The sequence below is a fragment of the Acartia tonsa genome, chromosome 14 (assembly GCF_053477335.1).
Source record: "Acartia tonsa isolate MP-2025a chromosome 14, ASM5347733v1, whole genome shotgun sequence".
Classification (NCBI taxonomy): domain Eukaryota; kingdom Metazoa; phylum Arthropoda; class Copepoda; order Calanoida; family Acartiidae; genus Acartia; species Acartia tonsa.
The window spans coordinates 12,855,608-12,870,118 of record NC_137273.1 but is presented as its reverse complement, the minus strand read 5'-3'; the positions used below and the strand labels follow the sequence as shown (position 1 = coordinate 12,870,118).

At 32.5% G+C, this 14,511-nt stretch overlaps 1 protein-coding gene across 5 annotated transcripts in view; it reads left to right on the top strand.

The window, feature by feature from the left end:
• Nucleotides 1-14,511, top strand: part of LOC145305250 (uncharacterized) — a 49,413-nt gene that overhangs the window by 20,801 nt on the left and 14,101 nt on the right. For all 5 annotated transcript variants that reach the window (XR_013874553.1, XM_080146849.1, XM_080146850.1 and 2 more), the window contains 2 exons: nucleotides 11,037-11,156; nucleotides 11,778-11,826. Coding sequence is in view for 4 of the 5 variants with exons in the window: in XM_080146849.1 (XP_080002975.1) it covers nucleotides 11,037-11,156; nucleotides 11,778-11,826 (169 nt within the window). In the remaining variant the exon portion in view is untranslated. The remainder of the gene's footprint in view (nucleotides 1-11,036; nucleotides 11,157-11,777; nucleotides 11,827-14,511) is intronic.

Here is a 14,511-nt window from a genome sequence, read left to right as displayed (position 1 = left end):
AAATTATTATTAACACAAATTATCTATAAATTTGTTACAAAATTGCAGTTATCGTCATGTAAAGGTTGAAATCGATGGGTCAATTCTAACAGACTTTAACGGACGTACGGACCAAGACAAATTAAAGAAAAGATATTTTAATATCAAATTTCATCTAAATATTAACTCTTTCTTGAAAATGTGCTTAATTTAAAAAGTAAACAAAAATAGAACACTAAAATTTGATATTTGATCGGTGGAAAAGTTGGTGGTCATTCCTTGATACGTCAAAAGTAGTATTCTTAAGTTTAATACCTGTTATAAAGAAACATATAATTTAATAAACTTATAACATTATGCTATAGTTATATACTAGCGTCTGCGCCACTAGCATCTAGGGACTCTGTATTCAAAAAGACAGGGTTCAAAAGAATCCCAAGATTCAAATGATTAAATCTGAAGATAAAATAGACTAAAACCGCCAAGTGACCTATGTAAATCTTACCGAAATTGGAAAACCCAATCAGTTCAATAGATATTGAAATCTTGATCTTAAGAAAAAATATTTGTACTACATTTAACTTTATATAATATGATACATTATCGAAGCAGCAAATACTGCCTAATAAAAAATGACATCATACAATAAAAATGTCCAATGATAGGCCAGTATACATTTTACCATTATTCAATTACAATGCATACTAGCCTATCATTGGTCATTTGTATTCTATGACGTCATTTTTAATTAGGCACTATTTGGTGTTTTACACTAATGCCAGTTTGACTTTAAAATCGCATTTGATTAAATTCATGTTTTCAAGATAATACAAATTACTATTAGTCAAATTTTAGTGTGTAGAAGTGTAATTGAAATAAAACCTTAACTAGGTAAATTTGTAGCCCAGAAATAATAATATAATAAAATTTTTGATGTAATTTTTGGCTGTAATCTATAATACAAAGTAGAATGATGTCTGTCCGTCTGTCCCTTAAGATCTCAGTAACCACTGAACCGATCGGATTCTACTCTTCAGGGAATATACCCACTGGTCCTGCTGTGGTTTTATTCTATTTTCTTATACCCCACCCCAAAAAAAAAAAAAATCCCCCCCCCCATTTTTTTTACGAATTTTTACGAATTTCACGAATTTTGCGAATTCGCTAATTATTCGCGAGAATTTGCAATCCATTCGTATTTTTTCCGCTGAGTAGGTAATAGAAGAAGTAATTATACCTCTTGGGGCAAAGCCCCTAAAGGGTTGGGGCGAAGCCGCTAGTTGTCAATTAAATCATTGCATTTTCATACAACTCAATACTCTGATATTTTTTTAAAATGTAAAATTAGATAAGCTTTAAAAAAAGCTCTTTAAAAGGACATATGTATATACATTTATCCTTTCATTTTTAAATGTCCCAAAGTACATTGAAAACATTGGTCTCTACATAGTTTGACCGTGAAACATTTTTTAAAATTTTGCAAATGCCCTTGAATATTATGACTAAGAGCATAAGAATAGTTATTTCTCGCATCGTATTATAAACGGCTTTCCGCGGATATAGAATGTACAATTATAAGATTAAAATTAGTTTTTTTAGCCCTGAGGCGCCGAAGGCACCGGCTAAAAAAACTGGTTTTAATCTTATGATTGTACATTTTTATATTCGTAGAAAGCTGTATATAATACGATGCTAGACATAGTTTTTTCTTATGGATGAGAACCGGTTCTATCTACAAAAGCATTAAGGTGTATGTGTGTCTGTTAGCATGAAATTTTGCTTAGCTTTCCCATTTTTCTTATTTTTCTTGGCTTAAAAATCATTTCGTGAAGTTCTTTGGGGTTTGTATATTTGTAAACGAAAAAACAGTATTTTTTCTTTTCGAAAGGGATCAGTATTATTTACAAAACTGATCTTATTATTATATGTACTCAATAATTTTTTTATATTTTTTTCTAAGTGTTCTTGGTGTATTGTATATACATTTGTATAAAAACCATTATATGTTATTTGTAAAGTTTATAAAAGTAAGCAATCAGATTTGGTATTTACCAACTATTTCTCTAATTAAATACTGACAAAATATTTTGGATAAAAGTTAGATAAGGCTCATACGCATTTATATAAATATATTTGGTACTTTCTTTTAAAGTACTTGTCGAGCACCAGCCCCCCCCCCCCCACACACTTAATTAAGAAATAAATTGAAAAAATGGGGGAGTAACCAATATAACCTAACTTTAACATTTGTAATAAAAACAGATCTATAGTATAGTATAGATATATACAGAAAACTATCTCCCTTTCTTTTTCTAAGACCTCTTTCGTCTGCTTCTTAATCATTTTCTGCTTCTTGGCTGTGTTAATATAAGCGACACCATTGGTTGATTTTCAATGACCCAATAGAAAGGTTGCACAGGGTGGTTGAATGTGGAGATGCAGTTATTTAACCCTTTCTTCCTCTAGTGTTTTACTCTAATGTAATAAACACACGAATAACTATCCCCCCCCCCCCATTATTTCAATTTATATCAAGGGGGGGGGGTTCTATGCTCGAGAGAACATTTTGAGAAGTAATGCCACATAAAATTTGTTTGTTCATCCTTCATTCTTTGTGTTTTTCCATAGACCAGTAATATTGAATCAGGAGAAAAATTATTTTGTTTCCAGCTTTTCTGCTGGCTAAAGCATAGTTTCTTTTGACAGTATTATATACTATGTACGTACAAGTTATGTTAGAAATTGTTCCTACTGCTGCCAACACCTTATGTTACACTAATAGTTGGTGTAGGGGGAATGTCTTGGCACATAAAAAGGCGTTACTCATTACCATGGATGGTCAGAACTTCCAGACAAAAGTATTTCAATTAAAAGGCTGTTTGTTTGTCAGATGTAACTTAACCTTATATTATCATAAAGTGAGTATTGCATACCATAGAATAGCGAATATTACCCTTAGATTATCAAGATGATCTTGAAATCGATGGAGAATCCCGACCCTATGAGGTATATATATTCATTGATAAAGATAAAATTAAGATTTCTAAGATTCAAATTCGTAGGCAAGATAGTTTTGTTTTCCAAGATGCAATATTCATGTTTCTTATACAATAATTGGTTTGTTTAGCTTTAAATTAGATTTTGGCAGTTTTCTTCATATTGTATCTGGACCACGAAATGTATTGTTTGCTTAATTTTAAAAATCAAGGAATCGATCTAGCACCGCAATTGATTGACAAATCTTAATGAAACTTGATGGAAATATGTAGAATGAGCATATTCAATCCCTGATGATTTCACCAGCCAATCCTGATTAGGAATCGAGAAAATCACGAAAAACCTAAAAATCTAGAAATCCATCTAGCACCCCAATTAAAAGACAAATCTTAATGAAACTTTGTGAAAATATGTAGAATGTAACATTGAAAAAACCCTGATAATTTCAGCGCCTTATTTTGAAAAGGAGTTCAGAAAATCGATCTAGTACCCAAATTAACAGAGAGATGAACAAAACAATGTATAGTTTAAATGGGCGGACAGACAATTTAAAAATAGAGTAGCTTACCTACTAAAGAATGCTTATTTTCCTGTTTATTTTTCAATTGAAAAAAAGGATTTTTGTAATAGGAAATATGACTACTAACTATTGATATTCTTCTGTCAAAAACAGAAACATGAATTTTATTCATTATTGGACATGTTTTGCCCGGCCAATTGGATATTCATTTCTATAAAAATAGAAAGGTATTTTGTTTGTCCTTTAAGATCTTACTTACCACTTAACCATTTAAGTTCTTCCTTTTAAAGGAGCTTTTAAGGTTTAATTGTTTTATTTTTAACAAGGGATACTATTCTTCCTTTAAGACTTCCTCGTTCTCGCGCGGCTGATTACGGCCGCAGTTTCAGCTTCATCGAAGCATAAAAATGTAGCTTTCACAAAAGGTTAGCTTAGGCTGATTGAGATTTAGGGTAGCTTTGCCTTTGGTTGGTTCAGGCTTTTAATAGCGTCTAAACTATATTGCAGACAACAAACTATCTCGTTCATGGTAATGAGAAGTGCCTGTTTGAGGCTAAGGCATGTTACCGCTACTCTTACTCTTTATGTCGGCAATGATAGTTTTAGTTTATAGTATTTTTCAAAACATACTCAAAATCTTAAACGATGGGTGATTTCGTAGAGAAATGTTACTGTTTTCAATATTTTCAAAATACTAAAATAACCCTAACAATATACAAATTTCCCTATATATTCAAACGACAGGAAATTGAGACTTCACACCTTTGTTAACATTTTCATACGGATAGAAGGGGTCAACTTATGCTAGATTTGGGATGTATTTGTAAGATACTACATATGTTCACATATCTTTACGGTCAAACATTGTCAGAAAATCATAAAAATTCCGGAAATTATTATCATACGAAGAAGGTTTATGGCCTCACTAGAATTTTATGACTTGGAATAATAAAGGTTTGGTGAATAGATTTTTTTTCTATCATCACGCAATCTCGTAGCAAGATAGTTAATCTTAGTTCTTATTGCTAATTTCGCTTGTTTTTTTATTTTCATTTTGGCAGCATTTCATGCTTAATAAACCAACCAATCAAAATTAAAGAAAAAAAGTCTCCAAAGTTGTTATTTGCAACTCTAAATGTGTTAATGTTCGTTTTAGAGCTTTGCTTTTATGTATGTTGTCATCCTTGTCAAATAACATATTACAGAGTAGCTTTGTAACTAAAAATTCAAAAAATCAAAATGTTTAAAAAGGAGTAGCTTTGCTTCCGCTCTGAATGTAACTAAACAAGTATGATAACACCCTTAAAAGCAAAGCTCAGTGAATATAAAGTCAGACAAACAAATATAGAGTTAACAGCGCATTTAATATTAAAAATCATGTTGAACAAATTTTATTATAAATCTAACCAAAAAATAATAAACATTCAAATTCTCAGAGACTCAGTCATACTTACAATTAATATAAACCGCTTTCTAGGATATAGAATGTACAATTATAAGAATGCTTAAATTAAATGAAATAATCAAAATTATCATGCATTTTAAATTTGTTTCGCTTTTATGGATTTTGACAATTTGTGTATTGTAACTTATAAAAAAATTGCTCATTTGTAAACATCATATTCATGACCAACTTCCTATCATAAAGGGGAGGGGGAGGACTATATACTGTTAAAGTTTAATAAATGTATGTCTAAGCTAAGCGAGGTTTTTCTATAATTTGTGTTGGTTCTTGAGGCTTGACGCGTCGGTCTGTGCATCATTAATTTAATGTATAGATATTGTATAGATTTAGAAAGCGTTGCAACTATATAATACTTACTTATAATTTTGATTATACTTATACATTTATGCTTATGTTAATGTTTGATTGTACTACCATTTCGCTTTTATGGATGTTGTGATCCTTGTTGATATAATTAAACCTTAAAAATATTCCTCACCCCCCCCCCCTTCATATTTATATTTGACTTACAACTTTGGATGGAAGATAATAATACCCTTTAGGATTTAACTTTCACTTGACCTATACTGAACTCCCCCCCCCCCATCTCTTTTAGCAAAAGTTGACCGATGATCATTCATCATATATCATACATCATAATAGGGGGAGGGGAGGGATCTTTTACTTACAACGAGACTTAAATAAATATAAGAAGAGTATAAGTATTTAGAAAAAAAATAACATCCTATTATATAAAGAAGTTGGAGTTTTTTGTCTTAAGCTTTAGATTTCAATAACTGCTAAACAGATTTGGTTCTCTATTCTAGGTAAGCTTCACATAATTTTTGTGATGGTTTTATGCTGTTATATTTTCATATTTAAGGTTTACGATGGTTTTAAGCTATTCTTTAGTTCTTTTTTTGCCCCTTCGAATAAAGAGCCTCTAGATGCTAGGGGCGTAGCTGCTAGTATACATATAATAGGATACTAGTTCAGATATTTTTTAAGCTACTGACCCAAAAAAAACAAAAATAACAACACAGCACAAATTTTGCCGTTGAATGTGTGCGTCTGTTTTGATCTAGCTGAACTTTACAGGTTAGCTTCTAATAGGTAAAACCCTCTCAATATTTTTTAACATTCTTACATAAAGATCATAACAGAAATTCTTTACTGTCCCCAGGGAGGAGGGTGTATTAGACTATAAATTAAATTGGTACCCAAAGTTTTAAAATTACTTTATTTTATTGGTTGGCGCAAAACTTTGGGTACTTTTATTGTATTTTCATTGGTTGGTTTAAGACTATCAGTGTCCACACTTTTCAACCAATAATCTTAATCTACATATGGGGTAATTTTGTTTATCATTACTGGGGATGTACCAGGGGCATCCAAGCTTATTTTTTTTTTTTTTGGGGGGGGGAGGGTAAATATTTTTTTTAATGGGAGGTTATTTTTAACATATGGTTTTGTTTTCAATTCTAAATATACTACAAACTACGCTTGAAGTTAACCAGTATTTCTTGTAAAAAAAAGTAACAGGATGTCTTTATAACTTATTGTTTCTTTGGATCGATATGATTTTAACCCTATTTTATGGGGGGGGGGGGTTGAAAATGTATGAAATCTGAGTACTAAGCTTATTGAACTAGCAGAGTCACGGAGGGGGTGGACATTGGACTGTAAATTATATTAGCTTAAAAACTTTGGGTATAAAATGTATTTATCAACTCTGTGATCGTTGCTTAAAGATTATGTGACAATTTAAAACACAATAAAGTTAAGTGTCCAGACATTTTAAACTTAAATTGTAATCTAATGAGGGGTATTTTTGTTTATCATCAAAGTTCCCTTCCTGGGCCCAGCTGAGTAAACAACTGCAACATAGCTCTATCAATATCCAGGGAGGGAGGGGACAATGGGCTGTTCATCTCACTAATCATATATTCGTTGGCTTTACAAATTTGGGGACTTTTATTAAGTTTTGAATTTTGATTGGTTTGTTCATTAAGTTGGGTGTCCAACGTTTCAACCACTATAGTAGTAAAAAAAAGGGTAAATTTGTGTATTAATATTAGCGATGTACATCAACTTATCGGCCATTGTCTTATCAATTTAGATCTCTGATCAATATCCTTGTCAACATGCAATTTTATTGGTTTATATCGACTACAAGAAGAGAAAAATTTAGGTTGCAATATCCCCTCACATTTGTAGGTCGGGATGGAAGGGAAGGGGTAAAGAAGAGGAATGGGGGAGATATAAATTTTAGCCCGCCGAATAGTTCACTTTTTAATAGAACAGGAAAATCTGATGTAATGTCTAAGTAATTATAAATCCATTTTAAAGTCGATACTATCCCAAAAAAGGACCACTGCACTGTTAAGGACATTTGATAATTAATGACACAAGTACTCAAAGTTTTATTAATAAGTTTTTTTACTCGTAGGTTAAAAAAATTGAATTGTGATTGGTAGGGTCCGAACTTGTAGTGCCCAATCTTTTTAACCAATGTTTTATATTGTATAGATTTTTATTTATAATTTTTGGTGATGTACATCAATGCAAAGTCCATTTTCTAATCCCCTCAGATTCCTGGGTATGAATCATAGATTATTTGTGTGTGTGTCCATTCCATTTTAGAGGCGCTACTACAACGGAAATATTATTACTTGGATGCTGCATCATATTTTCATGTATTCTGATAAAGTGAAACTCATAGCTGGCTAAAATAACCATACCCCCCACCCCCCAATCTACCCACTCCCCTTCTACTAGATGAACTAATGAACAATAAACGAGTTCTGTGTTAGCAAGCTAAATTAACTACAAATTTTCTTTCTCAGTATATCCATGTATATATTTCATATTATTTCATTGTTTGTCCATTTTTAAAAACCCGGAAGGCAAGTAGGGATTGAATGGACTGTAAAGTGTAAATTATACTGGTACCCAACGTTTTATAATCACGTTTTCTCATTCGTTTGCTTGGACTTATAAATGTATTATTTTTGACAAAATCATACGTCATTTTTTTTGTAAAATTGTTAAATACAGAATAATGTTTAAAGGACATACCTAACCATAATTGACGGACATACCGACTCTAATCATAGAAAAGCTCTGCTTTATTAAAAGTAAGGTTTCAAGTTCGACCCCTTGCTCAAATCAAAACCTCAACTTCTTTTCTATTATAAGAGTCGGTCCGTACGTCTGTAACAGTTAGCTCTTTTCGTTATCAGAATGTCCGTATGTCCATTTCAAACATGTTGATTTTCAAGTTTTTCAACATCAAATTTTTATGCATTATAATTATCTGAATGATATGATTTTTGGAATACAGATTCCTAGAACAACAATGTATAATGTTATTCAGTTCTGACACTCTACAGGTGTTAATGTTTGTTTGTCCTACTATTTCAGAGCTTCCCTTTCATGGATGTTGTCATTCTGTTTTTATAACTTTTATAAATGCTCAAATTAAAATTAAAATTTAGAAAGCGTAACAACTCTATAATCGTTACCAGAATGTCCGTACAACTATTTTAAACATTTTATTACTATTTTATCACATACAAAATGATATTTTATTTTTCTAAAAAAATAGCTGTTTTAAGGCATACAAAAATTATTGCATGAGAATACTGAAGGGGTTAGAAAGACAAAAGTATAAGTACAGATTCTATATATAACATATCTCCGCCCATTTCCCTATCCAATTTAAATTTTAGCTAACAAAAAATAGCTATTTGTTCTGAACGGACGGAACGTTCCTAATCATAGAAAGCTTCGCTTTAAAAAAAAGCTTATTATATAAGTTTTACAAGCAGAGAATCAATACAAAACAAACAGATTCTATTTTAAAAAAAAGATTAATTTTGCAGATTTGTAATTGATTGCTTTCTACCTATTCCCTAGAAAGGTCCAGGTCATGCTCTAACTAAGGATCTCACTAACCGCTGAACCAATGAACAATAAAGCTTCTTAATTAAAAGTGAAAGTTAAATTTTGTTTCTTTTAACTTTTAAAACTGCTCATATTTAAACATCAAGTTCCTATTGTAAAGATTTATGGGAAGGGGTGTTAATTATATCTACTGCTGTTAAAAACTAAGCTTTTCTATAATTGGGGTTGGTTTCACGTCCGTCCGTCTGTACATCTAGAACTGATAGATTAAGAAAGTGGAACAACTTTATAATATTAACTTATAATTCTGTTTATACTTTATTCTGATTATTCAGTTCTGACAATCTACAAGTGTTACTGTTTGTTTGTACTACTGATTCGCTTTTATGGATGTTGTCATCCTTGTTGATAAACCCTCTGATTTCCTTTATTTGGCTAAAGTTAAACAGAGTTGCCCCCCCCCCCCCATATCCAATTGAATATGATTTACTACTATTTTCTGCCAAAATAAAGGTAAAAGGTAAAACATGGACAATAATAGTTATTTCTTTCATTGTATTATAAACGGCTTTCCGCGGATATAGAATGTACAATTATAAGATTAAAACCAGTTTTTTTGGCCCCGAGGTGCCGAAGAAAAAAACTAATTCTATATTCTAATCTCCCTCCCCCCCCCCCCATAAAAAAAGTTGCTCTTAAGAATTCATTTGTAGTTCAGGAAGGGAGCAGAGAAAATAAGAACGGCTTGTTTTTTTCCTATGCCTTGTAAAGTAAATCATATTCAATTGAATATGGGAGGGGGGGGGGGGGTTAAAAAACCCTGTGAACACACCCCACCCCCCATAATCCTATACAATAGGAAGTTTAAATATGAGCATTTATAGAAACAACAAGGATGACAACATCCATAAAAGCGAAGCGCTGAACTGGTAGGACAAACGGACATTAACACTTGTATAGTGTCAAAATTAAATAATCAGATTATAAATGTATAAGAGTCGATGCAAAATTGATTATAGAGTTGCTACGCTTTCTAAATCTTACCTAATTACTGCAGGAATCACTATGCAAAGTTTGAAATCGATAGGACAGTTCTAACATGCCTAAATTAACGAAAAAAGCTATCTGTTACGGACGGACGTACGGAGTGACAGACGGACGTATGGACGGACCGACCCTAATTATAGAAAAGCTTCGCTTTTAAAAATTAACTTTTATGTGAGACAATGTTAGATATACCTTTGTAAGAATGTGTTTCTAAGGACCAATTTTTAAAAGTGAAGCTTTTCTATAATCAAGGCCGCTCCGTCCTTTACTACTATTTTGCTTTTAAGGAAGTTATCATCCTTGTTTTTTATCTCTCATTTTATTCTTAATCCTCTCCCTCTCCCATATGTTGACCCGTTTAAGATGACCCCTTCTTAAGTTACAGTGGAGTATTATCATAAGAACCTCATAAAAAGGAGGGAAATTTTAACTGAAGATAAATTTTTTTTCTGCAGTGCCGCTACTTTACAAATACGAACTGTAAAATTACAAGTCAAACAAGATAAAGTGGTTCTTTGACAATCACTATTTAATCTGTACAACATTTTGCTTCAGTAAACAATGTTTATACTTTATAATGACGTGCATATTAAGTAAATATTAAGTAAAAAAACCTTTCAGTGTTAAAAATCTTATCTATTATACAAATTTTATATCTATTTAAATTTTTTCATGTATATTTCAACAAAAAAAAACTTTAGCTAGAAAATTTTTTTTGTAATATGCGAAGGTTCCGTGATCATATGAACATGCTATTTTATTTGAGAAATCCAATATTTTTTAAAAAACTCAAATTGCCCAATAAAATTAAATGGTCTAGCTAAGTTTTTGAAAGGGATAATTAGTGATTTACAACGATATCCTGGCCGTATGAAAATGTATAGCTATTTCAATATTTATAATATTCCCATTTAACCCCTTTCTTTCACACGTTTAACCCCAGTATGAAAATTAGGGAATTTAGCAATATTTGGCACCAATTTTAATATTTTGAAGCCTTAAATTAGTTTTTGAAACTAACGATATGACTGAGTCGCGCATCTGGCGTAGCAGCAGTAGGATCAACTTTAAACGTCTTAATTTTTGGTCGAGATTCGAACCCATCCCTATCAATTCCATGCTAAATCTTAACTTTATCTTCAGGATGCCACTGTCTCGGTCCCTGCAGGCCTTGCGGGGCAACAGTACGAGTCCTAGCATGGGCACCCCGCCACCAGAATATTCCAGCACAGAAGATGTTAGAATAAGATCTAATATAATAAGGTAAGTTCAAAAGTTGGTAATTTCTCTCATAGTGCCTTGTCGAGCATGGAGATCCCCTGCCTTGTTATTGAACTAAATTAAAAAGGGGGGGGAGGGGTACTTTTTCTTTAGTTTGCTTATTTTTTTAGGTCAGCACCTCAGCGTTAGGGTAACCTAGGTATAAGCCCCACAGGGTTAGGGTCTCGCGCTGGGGTTAGGAGCACAGGAAAAAATACCCTTCTCCTTCTTATTTTCTGTTAATTTTTAAAAAGGATGGGGACAGGTTTCAGTGCTAGATAGGTACTTACAAGGAAAGTTACATACAGACGGAAAGACATACAGAAGGAAAATTCGGATTATAAAGTAGCTTCGCTACTATAAACAAACGACATATATCCCTTTCGCGTAATTATTTTAAAAATATAACAGACTTACTTTTCAGTGATGATATTTCGGACAGTGTACAGACAAAAAAGGGTGGGAGCATGTTCAAGTACGAGATAGGCACTTACAAGGGAAGTTACATACAGAAGGAAAGACATACAAAGGGAAAATTCGAATTATAGAGTAGCCTTGCTATTATAAACAAACAACAGATATCCCTAATTATTTTTAAAGTATAACAAACTATTTACTTTTCAGTGATGATATTTCGGACAGTGTACAGACTCCATTTCTTATTCATCCAGAGGTAACACTTTATTTACTACTAGCGGCTTCGCCCCTAGCCTCTAGGGGCTTTGCCCCAAGAGGTTTGATCAACCTAATTTTTCGTATTTTAGATTTAAAAAGAAAAAGTAAAAAAAAAAAATTTTTTTGGGGGGGTATTTTTCATTTTTTGGGGGGGTTGGGGGTGTCCCACCCCCCAAGAAAATAGCTTAAAACCATCACAGGACCAGTAGGTATATTCCCTGAAGAGTAGAGCCCAATCGGTTCAGTGGTTACTGAGATCTTAAGCTTCAGACGGACAGACAGACGGACATACATCGTTCTACTTTGTTTTTTAGATAGCGGATACGCCCCTAGAGGCCTCTAGTGGCACTTTAAATGTTTGTTTAAAAAATGATACGATACCTTGCAATGTTACGTAGGAGTCTCTATCAAGATTCTACGTTACCGTGAAATGTTACGTAGGAGTCTCTATCAAGATTCTACGTTACCGTGAAATGTTACTTAGGAGTCTGTATTCGAGAAAAAAAATTTCGATTTATTGTGATTTCTCTTGGGAGGGTGGTGGTACCCTCCCTCAAAATAGTTATAAACCTTCCCGAGACCTATGAGAATCTACCCTGTTAGGGAGAACCCGATCGGTTCAGCGGTTAGCGAGATCCTTCGGTACAAACACATAGACACACAAACACACAGAAAGACAAACAGACATCCTGTTACTTTAGTATAAGGACTACTTCTAGACAAAAGTCGTGCAACCAAAGGGTTGGTTAGTTATCTTCAATAGTATAGCTTTTACGGTCTTGGTACCTACTGTAAATGTCTGTCCCTACGTAGTAATCAACCTTCACCAAAGACTCAAGAGCACTTGGAAGAGAGGAGGAAGGGTTAGTCGACCCTACATTTTTTTTCATATTTCTTAGAAAAATTTAGCTTGAGTGGGCTGAGTCCTCAAATAGTTGTAAGCCTACCATTAACCAATACAAAGCTTTAAAGTAAAGGTGAACTGTATTGGTTCAGCGGTTTTGACACAGACAGAAAGGCAACCTTTTACTTTTAAGATTAGCTGCGCTTCTAACTTTTGAAAATTGAACCCCAAAACAAGCATTATATTGGTTTGGTTTAGTTTTATGTGGTTTAACTTTAAGCCCAGCAACATAGAGTTATATACTTTATATAATCTTTGAAAACACAATCTTTAAACACTTACGGTTTAATAGTTATTTCTCGCATCGCAGCTTTCCGCGGATAAAAAATGTACAATTATAAGATTAAAACCAGTTTTATAGCCCCGAGGTGCCGAAGGCACGGGCTAAAAAAACATTTTTATATTCGTAGAAAGCTGGATACAATACGATGCTAGACATAGTTTTTTTCGTATGGATGAGAACCGGTTTCTATCCACCGGATTCGAATAAATACGAGAAATATTTTTCTTGTCCTACTTATGTCATGCAAATTATATTTAGATATTAGATAAATATTTTATCATGTCTTCAAATCAGATTCTTTTCCACCGGATAAAATTTATTCAAAATTGTTGTTAGAACCACAGTTACCCCAATACGAATTTTAAATTGAAGAAAGGAAGAAGCTATATTTTTAGTAGCGAAGCTACTCTATAATTCACTTTGTCCGTCCGTCCGTCCGTCAGTCCGTCAGTCCGTAACGCTATGGGGGAAATGGGATTTACTCAGCTCCTATAAAAGATAGAATGCTGAAATTTTTTGACAACATTCCCATCATTAAGGAGCACAATTGACTATAAAACATCATTGGCGTTCAGACCGATTTTTAGCAGGTTTTAGGCTATTTTTATATTTTTCACATTTTTCTCCATATCTTCAGTGTTTATGGTCCGACTTTCAAAATTTTTTCAGTTATAGATATCAAAATTAAATTTTCCGTCTTTTAAAGAAAACAACCATGACGGCCAGACTGCCTTTTTAGCAGGTTTTAGGCTGTTTTTTATATATTAAACATTTTTATCCATATCTTCAGTGTTTATAGTCCAATTTTCAAAATTTTTTTCAGTTATATATATCAAAATTAAATATCCTGTCTTTTAAACAAAATAACCATGACGGCCAGACTGCCTTTTTAGCAGGTTTTAGGCTATTTTTATATATTTAACACTTTTTTCCATATCTTCATTGTATATGGTCCGATTTTCCAAATTTTTTAAGTTAAGGATTTAAAAATTAAATTTTTGTCGTTTTAATAAAACAACCATGACGGCCAGACTGCCTTTTATCAGGTTTTTGGCTATTTTTATATGTTTTACATATTTCCCCATACCTTTGTATATTTTGATGCAATTTTCAAACTTTTATGGGATATCTGTATCAAAATAATTTTTCTCATTGTTATGAGCAACTTTAATATAATTTACTTTGACCATCGTCATCATGCAAAATAAGACAAGGTTTCATGTTTATTTTATCCAATAAATCTATTCTTGATTTTAGTAAAAACCTTTTAAATCTACGTATTCCAATCTACGATTTTTTGTGCTTCGCTACTTATGGATGTTGTCATCCTTGTTTAAAAATATTTAGGTTGTTGAGTTTTTATTAGTAAATTTAATCGAGACAGCGTAAACTGGCACCAAAAAATGACGTCATAAAATAAAGTTGACCAATGAGAGGCCAGTATACAATGTAAATGACCATTGGTAAAATTATACTGGCCTCTCATTATTATTTTA